The sequence below is a fragment of the Heptranchias perlo genome, chromosome X, assembly GCF_035084215.1.
Source record: "Heptranchias perlo isolate sHepPer1 chromosome X, sHepPer1.hap1, whole genome shotgun sequence".
Taxonomy (NCBI): Eukaryota; Metazoa; Chordata; class Chondrichthyes; order Hexanchiformes; family Hexanchidae; genus Heptranchias; species Heptranchias perlo.
Genome location: NC_090370.1, coordinates 5,277,241 through 5,301,324, shown reverse-complemented (window position 1 = coordinate 5,301,324; position 24,084 = coordinate 5,277,241). Strand labels below are relative to the sequence as shown.

General features: G+C 39.6%; 1 protein-coding gene across 3 annotated transcripts; it reads right to left on the bottom strand.

Annotated features, from left to right (window-relative positions):
• Window positions 1-107: 107 nt before the first annotated feature.
• LOC137307201 (ras-related protein Rab-5B) lies at window positions 108-21,878 on the bottom strand. Of its 3 annotated transcripts, none has more exons than XM_067976592.1 (6): window positions 21,793-21,878; window positions 15,225-15,483; window positions 12,787-12,938; window positions 10,670-10,792; window positions 10,042-10,135; window positions 108-191 (listed from the first exon to the last, which is right to left on the bottom strand). In XM_067976592.1, the coding sequence occupies exons 2-6, from the start codon at window positions 15,385-15,387 to the stop codon at window positions 151-153; spliced, it is 573 nt and encodes a 190-aa protein (XP_067832693.1). In that variant the 5' UTR covers window positions 15,388-15,483; window positions 21,793-21,878; the 3' UTR covers window positions 108-150. The 3 variants fall into 3 exon arrangements, with proteins under 3 accessions (XP_067832693.1, XP_067832692.1, XP_067832694.1); XM_067976591.1 differs by lacking the exon at window positions 108-191 and adding an exon at window positions 4,740-8,164; XM_067976593.1 differs by lacking the exons at window positions 108-191; window positions 10,670-10,792 and adding an exon at window positions 4,740-8,164.
• Window positions 21,879-24,084: the final 2,206 nt, after the last annotated feature.

Genomic DNA, 24,084 nt, shown 5'->3' with positions numbered 1-24,084 from the left:
AACCCTCTTGTTGCCTCTCGGAAATAATTTGACAAAAAGTTTCTCAAGACGTCAGATCTTCTGGACAAACTTCCTACTGACCCGATGAAACAGGTCAGTCCCTTCAGCGAGGAGTTTTACTTGGCGCAGACTCCTGGCAGGTCTATTGTTTCATTCTTTCCGATGTGCTGCCGTCTCCCGACCGATTAAGTCTGTTTGAATAACGAAAACATTGACTTTAAAAGGCTCACTCCGCGCAGCCACTTGCACTACTCAAGATTCCTGGATTGTGGCAGTACCACCAGTCCCGCCTGCAACTCGGGAGGATTTTGGGTCCTAGCGCCGGGCGGCACTGCGTCACAGGGGGAGTGCCAGTCGGTCCCCATTGCGCAAGTATTTTTTTTAAAGTCTTGCTAAAAACAAAGAGTTCAGATCAGATAATTGATTGTCTCGAAATTTTAAAGATGCGAGGCTAATTGCAAACCCAGCTTTTTTTTAAACGAGATAAGCAGAACAGGTAACACCGTTTTCTCCAAAAAAAACATGCGAGTATTGACAGGCCTATTCAGTTTGGCGGTAGGCAATCCGATAGATATCTTGAGAAATAATTTAAATAATTAAAGGTAAAATCAACAAACATTAAGATTAAATTATTTCTTTTAACATAAACTAGCATCTCTTCCGAGGACATACCTTTGCCAAAAACAAGTTGTAATTAAATTATGAACATAGGCAGCCCCTCCAGCCGCCTCCCCCATTCAATTAGATCATGGCTGATCTGTACCTCAACTCCATTTACCCACCTTTTCTCCATATCCCTTGATACCCTTACCTAATAAAATCTATTGTTCTCAGTCTTGAAAACTCCAATTGACGCCCCACATTCACAGCCTTTTTGGGGGAAGAGTTCCAGATTTCCACTACTCGTTGTGTGAAGTGTTTCCTAACATCACCCCTGAATGAGCTAGCTCTAATTTTGTGTCCCCTTGTTCTTGACTTTCCCACCAGAGGAAATAGTTTCTCTATATCTACCCTATTGAATCCTTTTAACATTTTAAACACCTTGATCAGATCATCCCTCAATCTTCTATACTCAAGGGAATACAAGCCAAGTTTATGCAACCTGGCCTCATTATTTAACCCTTTTAGCCCTGATATCATTCTGATAAATCTGCACTGCACCCCGTCCAAGACCAATATATCCTTCCTGAGGTGCGGTGCCTAAAACTGACACAGTTCTCCAGATGGGGTCTGACCAAGGCTGTATACAACTGAAGCATAACTTCCACCCCTTTGTATTCCAGCCCCCTTGAGATAAAGGCCAACATTCCATTAGCCTTTTTGATTGCTTTTTGTACCTGTCCACTAGCTTTTAGTGATGTGAACTTGGACTCCCAAATCACGTCATTCCTCTACAGTTCTTAGTTTCTCACCATTTAGAAAATACTCCAATTTATTTTTTTCTTGGGTTCAAAGTGGATGACCTCACACTTTCCCACAGTGAACTCCATCTGACATATTTTGCCCACTCAATGTCTGTCTGTTTCTTTGCAACTTCCTGCTCCCATCTGCACTATATACTATGCCTCCCAATTTAGTGTAATCTGCAAACTTGGATATACAATTCTCTATTCTTTCATCCAAGTCATTAATATGGTGAAAAGTTGAGGCCCCAGAAGAGATTCCTGGGGACTGCCACTTATCACATCCTGCCAATCACAGTACCTTCCCTTTATCTCCACACTATCTCCTACCTCATAACCAATTTCCAACCCAAGTCAAAAAGCTTTACAGTGAATTTTATTTTTGCACAATAAAGTGACGTACCTGAAAGTCAGACACTAGAATCTGTTTATCTGATAGGGAATTGAGATACATTAACATTCCTCATCCCTGTGCCACTCTTCATTGTAATTACCTGATGACACCACTGGAGGTCACCTATTACTAACATCCTCAGTCTATTTTACTTCAACATTGAGTGTCAAAATGAAAAGGTGAATACCTTTATAAATGTCTTTAAGTATGACCAGGTCACCTGAAGAATACACATTTCCTACACAGAAAGTAAGTTTGAGGAGCTTTAATAATTCAAATAGTGTCTCCATTCTCTAAGAGTTGTAGCTTAGTTGTAACATAGTAAATGCAGATTTAGTATTTACGCAGATATAGGCTTCAGAGTCCTGAAAGCTTCTGTGCAAATTCAGACACAGGAATCATCAGCAATTGACCAGCATTTCTTTGTCCTCCTTCCATTTATTTCTTGGCAATTTTCTCCACTTCAAAGTATAACTCCTTGCTGGAGGTCATTTCCTCCAACCTTTCAAAACTCTGCTCCCAAACCAGCCAAAAGGGCAGGACAATTACTCCAATCACCAATGCTAACTACAAAAAGCATGCAATAGCTCCCTGGGTAGCTTCCGATGAGAACAGCTGCTTGGTACTTCTCCCAACAAGTCAGCATACCTCAGAATTCATCACATGAAGTAAACTAAGATGGTACAATATATTAAAACAGAGCTCTGTAATTGCTCAGCTGGTAAATGCAAATATCCGATGTGCTGATCATGAAGTTCCTGTGTCCAATCCCAGGTCTGTAGTGACAGGTCATTTTGCAGTGACTAAGAAATGTGCTACTATTGGTCCCAGTGTTCAGGGAGGATTGAAACAAGAGAAGTTCCCATTTTTGATCACTGTCCAGTGACTCCTGCTGGACAGCACATAAGCAGGCAAGTAAAGACATGAGCAAGCTGGTGTATGATGCCACCCATAATATAGCCTGCTGATTTACTCAAAGCAGCATTTTTATGTTGACACTTGCTTAGGTTGAAGTATTAAGGGTCAAAGCTCAGTTGTTTGTAGAAGCTGAAGGGACTAGCATTAGAGTTTAAGTGGGAAGAAGTTTTGACTCATCTAGGTCATAATTTCAGATAAGCAATTGGAGATGGTAGCAACAGGAGCACAGTAAAGCTAAATTTCATTAGCATACATATAAAAGCTGACCCTGTATGTCCAAGTAACGTTGCCATTGCAAAGGAAAGAACTAAGAATGCAAGGCTGGGGTATAGCAGAGGTGGTGGTAATGACACTGGCCAGAAGGGAAGTAGTAGGCAGCAGCACCAGGACTGTAGTGGAGAAATGTTAAGGGGAAGGATTGACTATCAGAAAGGTAGCAAAGGAGGGAATGAGTTGTGGTTGTAGTTGGAAGATTACAACATACAACCACTCCTTATGACTACTACATTTTCTGGAAAAGATTCCCATGGCTAAGGTAAATATTCATTGCAGTATGCACATTACAAAAACAGGTAAAAGACATCTGGCTTCAGAAGACAGTTGCTATGCAGGTGAAATATGGCTGGCTCAACAAAGTGAAAGTGAGTAATTGAAGCACACATCAGAAAGGTCACTGAACTCTGGTAGGATAGCAGTTGGGGTGCTACAATCTCCCTTTCAAATTAGGGAGGGGAAAATGAAATACACCAAAAAGTATACATGAAATTGGACAGGTTACCCAGGTCACCAGAGGGTAATGCAAGTAGAACTACAGCCCAAGAAGTCATTATGGGAAAGAAAATTAGCACCAAAAAATTGTGGATACAACAAACCTTTAAGGAAAACTTAAGGGTACACATTTAACTTGTATTAGAGTCTGAGTTAAGAGTGCTGTACAAGAGGGAATGCATAGTCAGGTGCCATCTTTGAGCTCTCCCAGTGTCCTAGCCAACATTCCTTCCTCAAACATTGCTAAAAGTCAGTCATCTCATTTGCTATGAGACCTTGCTGTGTGCAGTTTGGCTGCTGCATTTGCCTGCATAGGTGACTGCACTTGAGTCAATTACTTTAAGTGCTTTAGGACAGCCAGCAGACAAAATGCAAGTTCAAAAAATCTGCAAGCAAGCAAAATAAATGCTGGCAATGCACAGGTGAAGCAGCAGCTTAAAGAGCAACCTAGGCTCACAGCTGCAACATTAACCAAGCATTCTGTTTATAAGCTCATGCTATTGAGGAGAAATTACACATCAGCTTGATCTGTGCATTCAATGATTCAGGACATGAAAAATATGAACTGGGGAAAATACTCAGCAGAATGAGTAGTTTTAGTTGGATTGAGAGATGTAGAAAGCTGGCAAAGTTTTTCAAAATGAGATTCTCTGATTATGGAATAAAAAGGCAGAAAGCTAAAAAGTACAAGTAATGAGTGCACAGGCTTTGAGGTTCTAGGCTCTCACCTAGACTATGGGAACCAAAATAGACTAGGTGATCATTTAAAAAAAAATATGTTCAGTGCTGGTTATGTAAAAAAAGTTAAACTTTAATAGAACAAAGAACAGACAAGGGAAAAAGACATACTAGGTTGTGTTTTTATTGCATTATGGTAAAAGCTATCCCTGTTTGATTAGCTTTATTACTTAAAGTGCAATATTAATGTACAAGCTGAACAAAAATTAGTTGTCCTGGGCAACTAGACTTCAACTTTACCACACCAAAAGGTTCAATGCACAAAATAGTTCACTATCTTGTGGCAAAATTGGGACAAAGCACTGATCACCTATGGTGTTGCTCAGAGGTTGTCTGGGGATCAAAACATGAGGTTTAGCTGCTAATCTGAATAATGACCAACAGTTCGACTGTTTTGGCTTCATTTTGCTACAATGTTCTTAAAGATCAACTGGAGGAAAAAAACATTCAAATCAATTGGTGTCAAAATATGTTAATCATATGCAGGGATGATTCAGCCACTTATCAGACTCCACTCATTTCTAGACAATATTTTTTATTATATTGTTTTGAAGAAACATGAAAGGATAATGTACAAAAGTGAAAGCCTTGAAGTTTAATACATAAATCCAGGTTGTCCTGAAGAACATGTTGCAGTGGCAAGAGTACCCCTCATGTTAGATTAAATGAAATGCACTCAGCAAAATGACCATTTAAGTCCATAGTAATAATTAATCCATAGCATAAGGCCATCTGTTAATACATTGACAGTTACATTAAATACATCTGTAAATTAATTCCATTACCATGATTTAGTTGTAACAAGCTTTTTAAATAAAGCCTGGTTTAATTACAAAGTGAATTTTAGAAGGGATTGTTGCATCTATTCACAAGTCACTTCTTGAGCAGTTTCTTGGCACTGAAATTCAGCCTTTACAGATCCTACACAGAGAATGATTTTAAAAATCTAATGTGTCCACAATTGTATCCTATTCAGTGAAGGCAGCATCCAAAGATTAATTTCACTGTTAACATGTGCACTGTCTGATCCACCTTGAAGATATAGTGAGCAGACTGCCACTCTTGCACACTGATGCAAGTGAGTATCTAGCATGAAATGCATCTCCAAGGAGCAAGAGCCACATATCAATTTCCACAACTCAGACAAGCTGCTCAATTACCATGAGGAACTGGAACTGCACCTAGCAAAGTGCTGGAAACAAAAATTTGACAAGATGTGTTTAGGTTGTGAATCAAGAATGGAGCTACCCAGCCAGTTTCTCAAGGAGAAACTCACTACACAAGTTTGAAGATTCAATAAAACACGAATGAACTTTAAAAGTCTCATCTACATCTAGGTGGTGTCAAACTGCCAATTAAGACCCCAATTCAGTATTAAAGTCAGATTTTTAAGAATATTCTCAGTGCAAGATTTATACATATATACACACACTAGGCACCAGACTAGATGAACGGTATCAAGAAAAAAAGAGTTTAAATGAGAAACTAGTAAAGTGCATCAGAAAAGTTTAAATAATTCCTATGCAAGGCCTAACCAATCATATGTGCCCCCAACACTGGCTGATTTAAAGGCTCTAAAATTTAAAATGCATTTTACTTTGCCCAACTCCAAGGCTGTGGGCAATTTTCAAAGAAACTACTCACTCAATCTAAAGATTCCTCAGGTCATTTAAAATTAGTCTGAAGTGCTGACAGCAAAGTACTTTGCAATATCCCAATCACTATCTACACTGCAGGTGGATGGTGGATGGCATCACTGCAATAACTGCCTAAATCTGACCTAATCAATTCTTTTGTTAGCAAGAACAAGTAATTAAGAACATTTCAGAAACCCAAGTTATAAAAAAGTTTGAGGACTGAGCACTTGTTCAAAACTAATGTTTACAGTGAATCTGACTTTCAGCCCATCCTATATAGAAAGATTCCATTCAAAACACCACTTTAGTGACTCCAGGTGCCCAGAATGCCAAGTATGCATTAATGCAGAATATAGTCACCTGCAAGAGACCCTGTGCCAAGGTAATCCAGATTCAGGAATTTAATTAACTACTGCATTCAATCTACTAATTCATTCCAAAGCAAGGTCAGGGGGGTATAAGTGTTCTTGTGCAAACCAAAGTGAAAAAAATGACAGATTAAAAAAAACTGTACAGGTTATCAGTACAAGCAAAGTAACTGCATCTTTCTCAATACAGTGGGGGCTGAAAACAATCAAATTGGAGATTGATTGACTGCCATAAGTCCTGGACTTCAAAGATCATAGCGAGAGGGCAAAGCTTCTAAAAAAGTATTGAAGAATGGAACATTTTACACAAGCAGAATCAATCTGTAGTTCAGCAGTGCTTCCAGTCATAACACTTCTGCAGTGGAAACTTCAAATCCAACCTAGGAATGACTAATAAAGCTACACATCACAAAACTGTTGACTCCATCAGATCACTACCACATCAGTTTTAACTGAAGTTATACTAGTTAGCTTTTATTTAAATATTTTGATGGAACAAATTTTCATGAAATGCAGCTTTAAAAGTCAGTTAGGAAATTGGATTCCTTCTCCCCCTTCAAATTAAGGGGGACAAAGATTGTAGCATGCAGCCAACATCAATGTTGCTGTTGTTCAATAGCAATTGTATTCACTGCATTCAAACTGCAATACTGAAGCCAGCCTGCACCAGAAAAAGTGTTAAGTGGAGAAGCAAGAGAGCTCTAGGTGTCAGTTCAGTCATTTGTGTACACAGCCCCAATGCAGGAACCACAACCAATTGTTAGGTGAGCAAGTGTGTAGTGGGCTGAACTGTTCAGAACATGTAGTGGTCAATTATAAAGATCATTTCAATCCCCCTCCCACACTAATGCAGCCCAACACCACTATTTTGAAACTGCAGTCACACCATTTTAAGTCTGAATCTCACCAGGGCATTATTTAGCTTTATGTTTCATTTTTGCAAGCTTGTATATGCTCCTACAACTTAAGCTCTAAAGTGAGCACTGCAGAGATATAGTGCAGCACAGATCTACAGAACAGTTATAAGCAACCAAGCTGAATCTAATAGTTGTTTCCCAAACCATTTAAAAAGATGCCAACTAAAGCACAGATTTTAAACAGAATAATGGATCATCCACTGTGAAATTTAATTCAAAAATACATGACACCTGGAGTACTCTGGTCTCCTACTACAGCTATCTTATTGCACCAAGCATTAAGAACTTATAGTCAAAAATAGTACCAAGTAGAAGGTTTTTTTTTAAAATTGTAGCAGCCAAATTACTTATTCTAGGATAACCATTCCACTGTCTACCACAGGGTCCCACCTTCATCTGTATTTTCCATCCTAGAAAAAAAAGGGCCAATTCCTGCAAGTTCCCAAACAGGAAATATTTGCCTGCCAAGGTTAAACTGTGCAAATACTGTATATATTGTGTGCAGTTTCAAAATACAGGCCAGACATTGACAAATAGGGGGATACTGCAGCTTATACTTGTGCTGAATGCAAACAAAGAAAAGTTACTGTTGGCATTTAATTTAGAGTTTGTTCTAAATAAAATCTACAAGTGTTTTGTTTAAAAAAGTTTGAAGAACCTGCATTCTAAGACAGACAAGTGCACCCACATAGCAAAAACATAAGGGAGGAAAACTAAATCACAAAAAGGATTAGGTTGATATTTGCATCTATAGTACAAAGTAAAGACTGGTGTAAGTCAAGTCCCACATCCATTCTGCAGGTACTTTACTGAAGCATTGTAAAGGCATGGATGCAAAGATTTAATTTCAACTGGTTATTGAATGTGCAGTTGTCAACTTGGAGCAAGCTCCCTTCACCATTCGCTCAGTTGCTACAACACTGGCTCTTGCTCTGCTGAGATGGTTCATGGAGATCCACACCTCTGTTGCGCCCTGCTGTTCCACTGGCATTCTGAAGTTCACTCTTTGGCAACTTCTTGGCTGGAAGATAAAGATACGAGTAATGGTGCTCCCCAAGTGATACAGGAGGTTTATCAGGCTTTGAAAGCAGTTTGATCATTTGCAAACTACTTTTAAACAAGATGCATTTAATATGCAGTGTACTTTTTTTAAAAAGTGGTTATATGTAAAATATTTAGCGTGTGGGGAAGATTCTGGTTGGAATGGAGAATGTTCTAAATTAAATAATTCTAGTTAGTTAAGCACTTTGATTATCCCACAGTCCCTTGTGTGCCAAGAGACTAATACTGTCAAATTCCCACTAGACTATATAATGCTAGTGCCAAGGAGAGTTATCAACTTACAGGAAGTTGAGGCTCTGAACAAGTGGTTTGACTGTAAAGCTACAGTTCTAAACCCCAAGGATGTCAAGAATTCCTTTTGGCAGCATCTCCTTCTCTAGGTTGCCATGCAGTAGTTTTGTCAAGCGACTAGAGCAGCAAATGCCATACTAAACCCCAGTCAATCTTCGAAGTCCTGAACCTTGATTCAGCTGCCAAGACAACCTTTGAAGCCAGATTTGCGCAACACGATTCCCACCTCAGAAGCAGAGATTTATGGCAAGGAAGAAAAAAGTGTAGAAGTAGGGTATATTTTGAATAAAAACAGAAGTCATTTTGTAAAAACTTCCAGTCTTGCCCAAGGAACCTGCAACACAAGTTGCTGGCAGCCCAAGGGGTAAAAGAACCCAATTTAAAGAGCTTGCATTCACATTGCGTCTCATCAAGACATTGCATTTCAAAATTAATTGGTTGCAAAGTGCTTTGCAGTCACTTATGTAGCCAAATGCAGCAGCCAATTTGCGCACAAGGTACCACAAACAGCAAAATGAGATGATTGACCAGTTAACATTTTTTTGTTGCATTGGTTGAATGTGGATCAGAACACCAAAACTTCCTGCTCTTGAATAGTGCTATGGGATAATTATGTCCACTTGATCAGGTAGATGGGGGGGCCTCTGTTCATACTCATTTGAAAAGGCAGCACCAACAATGCAGCAGTCCCTTAGTACTGCATTGGAGTGTCAGCCTAGATAATGTACTCCGGTCCTGAATTGGCACATGAAGCCATACCTTTGACTCAGGAGATCGAATGCTACCAACTGCACCAAACTATAGCATAGCTTGAAGGGCCATCTGAATAGAACCAGCAATGTGAATCATTTCATAGCACTTCAGATAGAAGGCAGGATGTAGTACTCTAAGAATCTTCAAGTTCCTTTCCATCATTTGCTCAGGGCTTTGCATTACAGCCTTGGATGCTAGAGTTAGCCATTTTTAGTTGGCCTTCCATCTATTGATGACCCCCATAACTGATAAATGGTTGTAAATATTAAAAACTGGTATAGTGAATCAGTCCAAATCTAGACTAGTGGTATGGGGGAGGGGGAAGGCAGCCAGACACTCTTTGCACACAAAATATGACAATTCAACAACTTGTTGGTTGAAGGCATTTTAGGTTCCCACCTTAATACAAAATTTAGTTTACTAGGAGCCTAACCATATTGTAGATGGGTTAGAAATTTAACTATGCTATTAAAAGCAAGAGGGATTGCCTCTATATACTCAACCTAAAACCCATTAAGTTATGAACTCTTTGGCTCCCTCACTTAGTGTACCTATTCTGATCAATTTCACAAACATTTGGGAAGATCTCCCATTTAACCAAGAGGACAAAGACATTAATTATCCCTACTGACTACACTTTAGAATGGCTTAGTACATGCTGGTATATGGACCCAAGGATTGGGAAAGCGTGATGGCTCAATGGCCATTTTTTATAATTAAGGCATAACAGTTTATACTCCAATTCAATCAGCTCCCAATTCACTGAAAAATTCCCAGTCTCCCATCTCTTACCTATTGCCAAAAATAGGTCATTAACATTCATTGCTGTCTTTGCTGACGTCTCCATGAACAACAAACTGTTGTCATCTGCATATGCTTGCGCTTCCTGTTGAAAAAAAGTGGCAAGTATAAGATTTTGGAAGGTGAACCTACATAAAGTGCATTTATATAATTTCACCACACTTAGGCAACAATAATTGTGACATTTAAAAAAAGTACCAAAAATCAGATCTCATTCCATTGTATAGGGGCTGAGGAAAAAATGTTCATGAAAACACCCAGAGGAACTATTCACATGTGTTTTCTGTTCTTCTAGCTGGTCTAACAGAATAATGGCAAAGCAGAATTTTAAAAATGGTACATTTCTTCCCCACATGCCATCCTTGACAAAAGACAGGTAAGCTACAGATTCATATTTACTAGGAACTGGCTTGAGGCAGGCCAACACAAATTTGCATCCCATAAGTCCAGACTGGAGCCATCCTGGTCACAGGTGAAAGATCAGTGTTCAATTCCATTGCCATGCATTTAAGTCAATTGCTGCAGAACTCATTTGGCTACTCTATGCTCAAGCCAAAAAGCCAGGCAACCACTTAAACAGTTCAAGCACATTCTCCTCAGCCAAAAAAAGGAAACATACCTCATATTCCACCATCCTTTTATTAGCCAGATCTGCCTTATTTCCCGATAGTGCTATAACTATATTGGGACTTGCTTGTCGCTGCAACTCTTTCACCCATGTCTTTGCTCTTGCAAATGTCTCCTGAAAATGACAGCAACTTTAGCATTTGATTAAAAAGTTAGATTCCCCACACTCCTGAATTCCCAATTTCAGCTGCATCATTATTAAAGTACCTCCAAGGAGGGGGAAAGGCAAAGAATAATCACCAGGTTACTCCTGCAAGCTTCTTTGCAACTGGCTCAATAACTTAAAAATCAACATACCCTTAATCAATCCCAGTTCTAGCCACCTGCCTGTGGTTTGAACTGCAAATAAAAAATGCCTAAGATATTACAGTACTTGGAGAATGACAGTACACAGACTTGCATGGGTAAGTATATCACCAGAAGTATCAAGTATGACCAAGGATAAAAGCAACTCCACTGCCATTCATCACCATGATGCACTATGGGAACACATCCAGTACAAGTCAGATGCACACTTCCTCTTTGCCAGTTCCCTGCCCATTCCCTCGCCATCCTTCAATTTTCAGAAGCTTTCTGCCTTTATGTTCATAGTGATTTGATGTATAATCCATTAAGTGTGAATAGGAAATAAAAGCAGACTATACAGTCCCTCAAGCCTGTTGATAAAACAATGCTTTAAATTCTTGATATATACTACACACATCAGATCTTTAAAAAAAGTTAGCATTGAACATTTACAGGCTATGGTCATCTGTGGTCTAATTTCTTTTTTAAAAAAGCATACCTAGTCAAAGGCCAGTGTATATTGAATGCCAAAATCAGTCCTGACATCACTGGTCTGATCACTTTTTAAAAACAGGATTCTTGTTGTACAAAATCTTCCCATCTCAAGGCACTGGAAGGGACTATGATAAAATTCAGGAGACCCACTTTATGTAGGTTGAAAAGGGTTGGGGGGGGGGGGGGGGGGGGTTGTTATTATTGTAGTCAGTAGTTGAAATGCTGGCTACAAGGGATGTGAAATTCAATGCTACCCCAGGAGTCTAACTGAATTATCAGGCTTTGTTTAAATAGTCACATTCTAGGTAACAGGGATAGAGTTTGAAATGCACCTTCACTGGGTCTTTTATTAAAAAAAAGTCTAAGGATGCCATTGTAAATCTAGGATATTCCAATCTGGGGAAAGCAGTGTGACCAGTACATAACAGGCTGAACAGACTCTAGCAACAGGAGATAAGCATTAACACTGTTCAAGCAGTCAAAATTTGCTTTATGGCAAGGGATTAGGGCTTGGTTAGTGTATTTTTTTTAAAAACCAGGAAATGAGCCAATTAAATACTTAATGCTGCTGAGCCATCTTGCTAGAAGATAATATCCCAACCAACACCTTTCCCCAAAAAGGCAAATTCAGATTGCCTAGGGATTTCAGGAGCAGCACAGCTGTAACTTTCCTACTGCAAAGGACTTATGCTTTAGTTCTAGCTAGAGATCTGAACTCTGGATTGGTAACATGTTATTCATGTACAACTTCTATTAAAAATGCCTATAAAAAAGTTTCATTCAAGAGTCCAGTCACTCAAACTATGCAATTAAATTTAAAAAACATTAACCCCATGGGTGGTCACTAGCTTTCAGTAATGCACTGCATCTTACTGTTTGTGCATTCAACTTGTAAATATGCAAGTTTTAGTCAATACACATTGGTCCAAGCTATTTGCCACCTAGAGAAAGCAGGAGAATTTGGTGGCACTCCACATTATCCCCAGTGCATACTCAATAAAAAAAGTCAGTTAATCTTGGGATAAAGCATGTCAGGGAATAACTTCCCTGCCTGAATTGAAATCTTCAATGTTTATAGTACACTCCATCACCATTGATGGAGTGTACTATAAAAATTATGGTTATACTCAAGAACATTTCAGCATGATTTTGGGTGAGTAGTTGCTTTAGATTAAAAGCATTTAATTTCCTACCCCCTTTACTATGAGTAACATTTCAACTTTAAGCCTGAAAAATGCTTAGAAATCACACCAAAAATACATCTTTTGCCATTAGATTAGCAGGGACATAGCAATTCCCAATAAACTCAGTGACTAGCAGTTTTCTAACCTGATTGGTGATGTCATAGACCACAATGGCAGCTTGAGCACCTCTGTAGTACATTGGAGCGAGACTGTGATACCGCTCCTGTCCAGCAGTGTCCCAGATCTCAAACTTCACTGTTGTGTCATCCAAGCAGACAGATTGTGTGAGAAATGCAGCTGTTGAAGTGAAAAAAATTTGCTTTGAGGCCAACTTGCTAGAAAAAGTTAGTGTTTTACATTGAAGGCTTTCAAAAAATTACAGAAGGAAAGCAACAAGGCTACTGAAGCCAGGCAGACAATTGAAACAGACATAGGCATGTGTGTAAGTGGCACAAAAGGCAAAGAAATTACTTGGGGGCCCAAAACTTAAATACTTTTCCTCCCCTCTACCACATTCATGCAAAGTATTTACACCCAACATAGCAACCAACTGTATTTCTCAGACTGGTTTAAATAGAATCAGGATTATGCAACATTGATCTTTGGACAAAGCTTAAAATGGTGAACATGGCCATTCAACACTAATAGGGCAACAAAACTCACCATACATTGAAAAAGTAAAATTAAAAACAGTATTATAGCTGCAAAACCTGCAAGAAGTGTGCACTGTCCAGATAAATGACAGGAGACCCAGAAATAAGCACATCAGGCTTTAATCTTGATCACCACCCTCCAAAATATATTCTCTGCATTCTGTCCCATATCATCCATCTCCCCAAAGAGAGTTTAAAATTCTCAATGGCCTCACTTCACTCCACCCTACCCTACCCATGACCTTCTCCTGCCCAAGTATATTGTTGATGCTTATGGAACTATATACAAGCAAGAGGCAGCTTTTTTCAGGTGAAAGAAAAGGACGGGGTGGGGAGGCAGGGTAGAAAGAAAAAACAGCAATTTATTTTAGTTACGTGGAACAAATTTGCATTTGTACATCCCAAAAAGATTAAATAAGGAAAAAACTTTCCAGTGGCAGAGGGTCAGTAACCAGAGGACAAAGATAAAAAGGTGATCAGCAAGAGCCAGAGACAACAAGGAAACTTTTTTTTTGAAAAAAAGCAAGTTGTAAGGATCTGGAATGCACTGCCTGGAAGGGTGGTGGAAGCAGATTCAATAGTAACATTCAAAAAGGGAATTAGATAAATACTTGAAGGGGGAAAACAATTATAGGGCTAACTGGATAGCTCTTTCAAAGAGCTGGCACAAGCACAATGGGCTGAATGGCCTCCTCCTGTGCTGTATTTACTACAATACAGCACACAACTAATGAATTACTTGCAATGCAGTCACTAGTAACTAATTTCTATATGGAAGCACCACTAAAACAAAGATTAATGACTAGTTAATCTGTTCTCAATGATGTTGGTGGAGAGGAGTGTGTAAAAAAAAGGCTCTGGTGTCCACTTGACCAGGAAGCTATGGTCTCCATTTAAGGATGGCAAAAAGTACAGTGCAATGCCTTTAGGACAGATATTTAGCTACTTAACAGGTTGCTCACTTATGCAGGTGAATAAAGTTCTAATGATCCTGGCTTAAAATTGCCAGGGATTGTCACCAGGACTGGATTATCTTGGCCACTGTCAAGACAACTCTGGCAGAGCTGGTCATAACCTCATCCAGTCTACCCAAAGCAAGTTGTTTATCCAATTGATTTAGCAGCATTTCAAATGGATTTTTGTTTGCATGACAGCTGCCCATAAGACAAATGGACACAATCTCAGGACATTGTTTATAGGTGTTCAAAAGCTCAATGTCCTAAAAGAATGACAGGATACCCAAAAATAATGGACAACAGAAACTGCATGATTATGTTAATGGAGAACAAAGTTACAAAAATGTTACTGGCTTTTTTGACACTAGACAATTACAACAGGAAAACCCAACCTAGAGTGACCACTCACCAAAAAAAGATTATTGATGAACACTACAGCACAGCTAAGCAGACAATTTAAACAGCAGCAATTTAAATTCTGCAACAGATACCAGCTCATATCCCCTTACTACCTTTGCCATCATTGCCAGCCAACTTGCCAGTTTCACCAACAGTTTACTTTTCAAAGCATTGTGTGCTTAGGGAAACAAGCCTCCTATGGTTAGGGGAAATTTTGTGTTTACTACAGCATGTAACATTTACACAAATTTTAGTGCTTTTAAGAACAGGAATTCTTTATAAGTAGCTTAGCACTACAAACAAAGGCCACTGGGAGGAAAGAATCTCCATTTTTAAAAAAAAATCTGGTCACCAGGTGTCATGTCACAATGTGGTGGGGTTCAAAGTAAAGCAAACAGGACAGGTAGACAGAAGCAAGAAAAAAGGCAGTCAGCCACTATACCAACAAAAGGGCAGCTGGGAACACAGAACAGTGCACAAAATCAAGTGTCTGCAAATGGTTCAGATTGAGGGTCCTTATCTACATGCTGCCCCTCAGTGATATCATCCATAGGTACATTTTAAAAAGGACTTACCACCAATTGTGCTTTCCTGGTATTCATGGAATTGTCCTTTAACAAAACGTAGCACTAGACTGGACTTCCCCACAGCTGACTCCCCTAGTAGTACAAGTTTGAACTGGCAGATTTTGTTGGCTTGTGACTGACCATTTGGCCTGGATGCTCCTCTGCTGGCCATGGCCTCTACGGTAATTGCAACAGTATCCTACTAATGGAAACAAGTTATCCCACCAACTCGAGGATAGGCACAACTTTCACAGTGGAACCATCCAACCTGCAGAAAACATTGAGATGAGAAATTTTAATTATATACACATACATCCACTATTCAATGGTCTGTTTCTACTCCAGCAACTCAGCCAAAACAAACTATCAAACCAAATACTAATCATGTAGTTAGCAGTGCTCTATAGTTCTGACAATTACTACTGGAATTACAAGAGCAACTCATTAATTTATATAGATGTAGTGTAATGAAAGAGGGTACATGATTTAATAGTCTTGTACCAAGAACAGCAACTTGTATTTATATAGCATCTTTAAATGTCAGAAAGCACCAAGGTGCTTCATAGACACAATCAGACAAAAAGGAGCCATTAGGAGGGGTGACTGAAAGCTTGGTCAGGTGGGAATTTCTAGTTGGCTAAAAGGCATGGTTGCCAGGGGGGGGAGGGGGGTAAAAGCACAAAAGGTTAGTTGGGAAGAGAGTCTAAGGGGCAGGTGGTTTTAGGGCTGGCAGAGCTTGAGATAGGAGGGGAGAGGCCATGAACAGATGGATAGGGGAAACACTATCAGGATCATGAAACAGTCATATGGGCCACAAATTTAACGAGAATCAGTGAAGTGACTTGGTAGTTACACTGATTCATTGAGGCATCATGTTACCACCTTGGGTACTTCCATATTTTAAAATATGGAACCAAAAGCAGCTCTAAGTACTAGAAATAGTAAGTTAAGGTCCTCACCACTACAGACTATAGGTCAGAAGGATTTAAATTCATGAGCAAGGCTGCATGCATTTGAGCAAACAGTCTGATGTTGGACATGGATTCCAATGTTTAAAAAGTGTGAACTGAATGATTCCACTAGTCACTAACGAGAAGAGTCATTACATGCTCCCCCAATGGCTTAGTGGGCAAGTACACCACATGTGCAATACTGTATTCAAGTAAGGTGACATGACCATTTTGTTGGAGGAAAAAGCTACAATACTCACTAAGCCACCTTATCTATAATAAAAAGTGTCACTTGACAAATCTCCTTGGGCATTAATCATGCAACATTCCTACTAGTATGGCTTTTTAAGCAATCTCACAGCTTCAGTTTATGTCCATTTCACTGGTATGAGCACTGCAATTTATCTGCAAGACCAATGTGACCAAAAAACTCACTGTCATTATGATAGCCATGACTCATTGGCCCCTGAAAGCCACATGACTAAACCAGGAATGCCATCACAATGAAAGTGACATCATGAAGCAGTTGCAACTGATTTTCTTGAAGAAAAATTACTTTCAAAATAGGTGAGCAATGGAATAGCAGCATATAAAAGTATGTACTTTAAATTTAGTTAGTCTCACTGCTGCTAAAGTAAAAACTGAAAATTGGAAATCAGAACAATGTTGGAAACAAACAGGCACAGTTGAGACATAGCTGTTTGTAGGCTGGTTAAAAAAGTAAATGAGGCAAATTGCTATTGGAGGAAATTTCTCCAGATTAGTAAATTCTAGAAAATCTTCAGCATCTCCATGGAGAAAGCAGATTAACATTATCGACGATAATGTTTTTGAAGTGCTTCAGTGGCAATAGCTATTTATGAATTCAGTTACCATACTGCTCAATGTGAATTATATTTCAGATAGTTTATGAATGAGAGCCAATGAGGTAAGTGACAAAATGTGCTAGATGATGGCGTTGCACAAGTAGACTGAAACATCAAAAATTACATGTTCACCATTATCCTCAATAGTCTGAGCACAAAGAAAATCAGTAAATTTGCTGTATTGCAGCAATGGTGAACAGGTAAAATTATGCACCCCACTGGTGGGAATATAGGCCTTATTAATGTTTGTAGAATGTTGGTCAAACAGTAAGAGGCAAGTAACTTGGTTGATTCTTCCTCCAACAAACCTTCCTTTTCCTCTGCTATTGAAGACCTTCCCTCACTTCCTGCAGTGGAATTGCAGTTATTATTGACATAGTCATGTTTTGTAAATGACCAAGGACAACTTTTTCTTCTCCTCCAGTCGAGTCTCCAATAACTATCACCTGATCAAGTGTTATCCCCACATTCTGGGGCTAACTGATGCAAACCTTCAAGACTATGGCAGCAGTCAAAAAAGCACTTCAACCACCAAGTCTCAATACAAGCACCATCCACAAACACACTCAGGTTGGCTTTTTAAAAATTTAGTTTTATAACAAATGACAATCTATTTTTGATTACTCATTTTCCTCCTTCCTCTATTATTCCCCCCCACCCCCTTTTTAAATTTGTAAACTCTGCCTGGTTTATTACCAAACAATATTATCGCTCCACAGCAACAGAATGAAAATTGCAAGTCCCATGATGTATCTCAATTTATTTGCAGGAATACAATTCTGGACTTTCTACCTGGTTGTCATGTGATGTGGCTATGATTGTGCTACAGCAGCAATAAATTTAGTATTTTGGTTGAGGTTAGATTTCTAAAGTAAAGCCTGTATGTGAGAAACTGTGCAGGCAATTCTAACAGGTTAATTTGCAATTCTCTCCCAAGTGTGTACCTATGTCATTTCTAGTGGATTGAAGGAAGATAGTAAGTTTTTAAAAATGCAATTTGGTGAGTTTTGTGGTACTTGCCAATTAAGGGATGGTAGCTTTGAAAAACAAAAAGGAATGATTGTTTGCATACACACTGGTACTTTGATTCACATTTAAGTCAGATAGCTGCTCATCCATTAAGTTAGAGTCACAATTTGTTTGCCTTACAGACATTGAGCACCTGTGGCCACAATTTCAGATGCTGTGCAAGCTAGACAGGCCATAACTATGGATTGGTATTTGCAGGCCAGCAATTTAAATCCATAACTAGCCAATGCAGTTAGTAAGTACAATAGAACCTTCTTCCTCACTGTTCAAGAAAAACTATCCAGTAGTGAAGTCAATTTTGGGTTTTCTATAGCAGTTTTCCCAGAAAGCTCTAAACTATACAATTCTGACTGTGCAATCCTACTTAATTTAACATGCAGTGCAAGAATCTAGTAAACAAGGTTACTCTTACTGAAACTAGTCTCAAACCTCACCTGTGCTGCAACATACATGTTTTTAAGATGACTCCATTAAACCAACAACCCAGCCCATCCCAGCCATCACATAAGTCAATCAATGCTGCTGTAACCCTGGTCTAGCACAAGTCATGTAAAATTTGTCATATGCTATTTACAAAGGTAATCTCACCTTTATAAATAGTGATACTAGTCATATCCTGCAATAGAAATGCCTAACTCCAACAACTGAAACAAGATGAACAGCTAGCTTGGATTAGGCATTACAAAGCTGCAAAACAATTAAGGCTCAGTGATAAAACTGCACACAGTTTGACATTGCAAACTCAAGCAACTACAAACCAATTACCTATACAAAGTGTTCCTAGTTCATCCCATAAAAATTGCTTTCAATTTGCAAAATTCTCAGTACCCCTCCTGTGAATCATGTGACTTAGAGCAAGGTGTCAGACCTGTCACACAGTTGGCACTTGTGTATATTCTATCAACTGTGGGCCAGTAAAGTACATAAATGACATGGTTGAATAGGCTGCGAGAGGTCCATCAACAAATTTAATTGATGATCTAAAAGACTGAGTAAATTTGATGATATAACATTACTTGGGAGGCTTAAGAGTAGGAAGGCAAGGAATTCAAATTCACCTAACCCAGAGATGACAAGTGCTCAATAATCCAAGTTACAGCATTTTTAGACAATACAATAAGCTTCCCTATATTACTGACAACACTAAGCTATAGTGTTAGCAATATTGCATCAACATTGCTAGAGATCACCAAGGGACCATAACACAATGTTAAACCATGCCATAGACTAACACCAACTTTCAGGTGCCTACATACCAGGAGTGATAGCAAAAACATTTTTAAAAAATGTCTAAGAATACCCCACAGTGATAAGGGCACCAGGTTAGATACTAGCCTTTAACATCTACAACCTATGCTTGACTAACCTACAATGATAGAATGAAAGAACCCTTACAGCCAGAGGGGATGATGTGAAATAACTTTGGTCCATCTTAATCTAGTGCCCAGTGGGGAATGAGCCCATCTCAGACTACTGCTAATGCAGCACTCACTTGCAATCAGAGGCCACAGGGTGGCTAATGTGGGACATAAACACATTGGCTATATAGATGTGTCCAATGGCACTCCAGTGACCAGGCATGTGTGTCCACACCGCACTACAGGAGAGGTTGGTCGTTCAGCTCATTATCATTCATCCACCCAAAACAGCCTGATGTTTCCCTCCCCTAGTGCAACATCAAATTGGTTTGGAAAGGATTCTAGGGTTTTTGCCTCCACTAATCTATACAGAAATTCATTCCACATATTGAGCTCTGAAAAATTACTAGTCCAAAATATGTGTCTTTTAGGAATTTGATCTATCGCCAAGATAGATTTCAAAGCTGAAAAGCCCAATTTTCCCCTAGTCTTTCCTCATTTAGACTTCCAAGGCAACAGATCAGCCTTATGGCTCCTCTCTGTACTATTTACAGCACTTGAATGTCTCGCCAAAGCAGAACTGGACAGTACTCAATGTGGTCTGACTAGAGAACCATGACTTCTGGCTTGCCTATGTAGTTGAACATTGGCAACATTGATTGCTGCTCTGCATGGATTTGGACACAATCACCAAGTTACCATTCATGGTGTGTGTCGCTTCTCAGTCCTTCTAATTAGGATTTGAAATGTAATGTGCAATTATCCTGCCCACCTACACAGTCTATCTAACCCATTTTGTAATCAGTTGCACCCTCTGAATCCACTGTCCCCTCAGTTTGATATCTACAAATTGGACCACTTTCTATTGAACTCTTGAAGGTCATTTATATAAATTTTTATCATTTCCCAGGAAAGTCACCCCATTCCATAACACTCAAATCATTTCATCAGTGTTTGCTCCCATACTAAAATCAGTATCCAACAGGTTTCCAAGTGAAAGACAAATCCCAAACAGGATATATATTTAAATATAAATTTGGAAAGGAACAGTTATGGGCTTAGTCTCAAGTTCAGCTATACTTTAAGTAAAAATGAAGCTACATAGCACCTTTCACAACTCCAGAACATTCTAAAGCACTTCACAGCCAATGAAGTACTTTTCAAATGTAGTCACCATTGGACTGCAGGGAACAACTCCCAATAGGCACACAGCAAGGCCCCATTAACAGCAATGAGATAAATGGCCAGATGATCTGTTTTAGTGGTGTTGGTTGAGGGATAAACCAATGAGCAAAAGGGCACTTTACTGATTACACCCAAGTATTTCCAAAAGTCAAGACTATAAGCCAGTTAGAAGGAAATCTTGTACTAGAGTCCAAAGATTTGAAAGTAAAACAGAATGCAACTGCAGTGGTAGCACACAATCTACACCTCTTCATTGTTTAATTCAACTTAAATTAATGCAAGAGACTCCTCCAGTACTGTTTCATTAAATTCTTAATTCAACCTATTGAATAATTAAGTTTCCCTCCCAGCAAAATAGGAGCAATCTGTACTTTTCTTCAGCAAAAAGCAACAACCAAGGGTACAGCGTGTATGTCTTTTATATGGTTTGATTGTACCTGGTTTATCAGTCAAATTAACAGGGTGTAGACAGTGGAAGTACGAGCAACAACTAAGGGGCGGGGAAAAGAAAAAAAGCCTTTTACCCCACCTTTGTGGATTTTATAAATTGGCAAATACGAATCAGCAGAGTTTGGGCCTACACCTGACAATACTTTTAGCATACAAAATTAAGTACAGTGCATATTGCACAAAAACGTCAACATACAAAAAAAAGTACAAACTGAATTTAATCTAAATTTTCTTGGACCGCCTGATTGATGTTAGACAGGGGAGGATTAGTGACATCACGCCCAAGGCTTTGTCCCCCACACACAAAAAAAATACGGATGTTTCACTGCACATAAGTCACAGGATTTGTTTTTCTGTTAGTTTAATTGGCGTGAGTTACCAATGTCACCGTCAATGTCCATCATAGTACTCATTTTTATCCCAACAAAAGAAGCGGTCAAGGCCCAAGGGTCAAGCTTCGCTCTAAAACAACTTCAACCCAACCCTCCTAGAAATCCCCAGACACTGGCACACGTTTAAAAGGGTCTTTTTTCCATCTTCGGAAAGAAACATACTAAAATATCTAATTTTGCTTCTGCCCGCCCAATCGCCCCCCACCTACAACCAGCACAACAAACAGCAAATTTTCTGTAAAACAGGCCCTTATTCTCGGAAAATCTGGGTAAATTCAAGTCTATATTCGAATAAGAATGGGTCGTTCAAAAATATTTAAGACTAAAAGCAGTGAAAACAAATTTACCTCAACGACTCCTTCAACTTCGCAGATTTTTTTTTTAATTGTGTCGCAAGAACTGAGACTCGACCAAACCTGGACCACAGGCGTCCGTGTGAGCTGATTGATAGCTCCGTGACTCAATAAAAAGCTGACATTTGCTATTGACAGCTGTATTCACCAATCACGAAAGAAAAAGGCGGGCGCAGCTGCATTGATAGCCAATAGAAGTGGAAAGGGTACGCGATTGACAGGCGCGCCGACCACTGGCAAAATGCTTTTAGGGAAGGATTGCCATTATTAGTGAATTAATCAAAGGAGACAGGCTGTGAAGGCGGGACTTCCGATATCAAGGTTGGTTGTTGTGCAGGCTTATTGCTTCCTCTTGACATCAGGTGATACAAACATTGAGGTCAGACAGAGTTAACTTCGACAACTCTGAAATATAAGCATTGCATTTTTCTATGGTGCAATTAATACGAGTTACAGAGTGGAGCTACAATAGGGGGTGATGTGCAGCCAAATATAGAGAAAAAAACAAGTCAGCTTGGAAGACAGGGCAAATATGTAAGAGCAAGGCTGGATGGCCTCTATTTTAATGCAAGGAGTCTTGCAAATAAGGTGGATGAACTGAAGGTGTTGATAAACACATGGGAGTATGATATTGTTGCTGTCGCAGAGACATGGTTGAGGGAGGGGCAAGACTGGCAGCTCAATATTCCGGGGTACAGAATCTTCAGGCGAGACAGAGGGGGAGGTATAAGAGGAGGGGGGGTCGCAATATTAATTAAAGAATCAATTACTGCCATAAGGAGGGATGATATATTAGCAGGTTCCTCAAATGAGGCCATATGGGTGGAGCTTAAAAACAAAAAGGGGGCAAGCACTTTGATGGGAGTGTACTATAGACCCCCAAACAGTCAGGGGGAGATAGAGGAACAGATATGTAGGCAAATCTCAGAAAATTGTGCAAATAATAGGGTAATAATAGTGGGGGATTTCAACTTCCCCAATATTAACTGGGATACTCAGAGTGTAAAAGGCTTAGAGGGTACAAAATTCTTAACGTGCATCCAGGAGAGCTTTTTGAGCCAGCATGTAGAAAGTCCTACAAGAGAGGGGGCGGTACTGGACCTAATTCTAGGGAATGTGGCTGGCCAAGTGGAAGAAGTGCTAGTAGGTGAGCACTTTGGTGAGAGTGACCATAATTCGGTGAGATTTAAGGTGGTCATGGAAAAGGACAGGGAGGGGCCGGAAATAAAGGTTCTAAATTGGGGGAAGGCTGATTTTAATAGGATAAGGCAGGATCTGGCCAAAATGGACTGGGATCAGCTGCTTGTAGGAAAATCCGCATCGGAGCAATGGGAGTCTTTCAGAAGGGAGATTGGGACCATACAATGGCAACATGTTCCCGTAAAGGTCAAGGGTGGTTCCAAGAACTCCAGGGAACCTTGGATGTCAGGGGATATACGAGAATGGATTAGGAAAAAAAGGAGGGCTTTTGGCAGATACAAAAGGCTAAAGATGGAGGAAGCCCTAGAGGAGTACAAAAAGTGCAGGGGGATACTTAAAAAAGAAATTAGGAGATCAAGGAGGGGCCATGAAATAACACTGGCGAGCAAAATAAAGGAAAATCCTAAGATGTTTTATAAGTATATTAAGGGTAAGAGGATGACTAGGGAAAAAATAGGGCCCATTAGGGACAAAAATGGCAATCTGTGTGTGGAGCCGGCAGATGTAGGAGGGGTTCTAAATGAATTTTTTGCATCTGTTTTCACTATGGAGAAGGACGATGTAGACATAGAAATACGGCAGGGGGACTGTGATATACTCGAACATATTAACATCGAGCGGGAGGAGGTATTGGCGGTTTTAGCAGGCCTAAAAATGGATAAATCCCCAGGCCCGGACGAAATGTATCCCAGGCTACTGTGTGAGGCAAAGGAGGAGATTGCGGGGGCTCTGACACATATATTCAGAACCTCTCTGGCCACAGGGGATGTGCCAGAGGACTGGAGAACCGCTAATGTAATACCATTATTCAAGAAGGGGAGTAGGGAAAAACCAGGGAACTACAGGCCAGTGAGCCTAACATCAGTGGTAGGAAAATTATTGGAAAAAATTCTGAAGGACAAAATTAGTCTCCACTTGGAGAAGCAAGGATTAATCAGGAATAGTCAACATGGCTTTGTCAAGGGAAGATCATGTCTGACTAATTTGATTGAATTTTTTGAGGGGGTGACTAGGCGTGTGGATGAGGGTAACGCAGTGGATGTGGTATACATGGATTTCAGTAAGGCCTTCGATAAAGTCCCCCAC

Bases quoted from the DNA above. Each gene is read 5' to 3' on its own strand.
- LOC137307201 (XM_067976591.1), bottom strand. From the start codon at position 15,387: ATGGCCAGCAGAGGAGCATCCAGGCCAAATGGTCAGTCACAAGCCAAC. The intron at 12,939-15,224 runs GTAAGTCCTTTT...TCACTTCAACAG, and splicing joins CCAGGAAAGCACAATTGGTG to CTGCATTTCTCACACAATCT. The intron at 10,136-10,669 runs GTATGTTTCCTT...TTTTTTCAACAG, and splicing joins AAAGGATGGTGGAATATGAG to GAAGCGCAAGCATATGCAGA.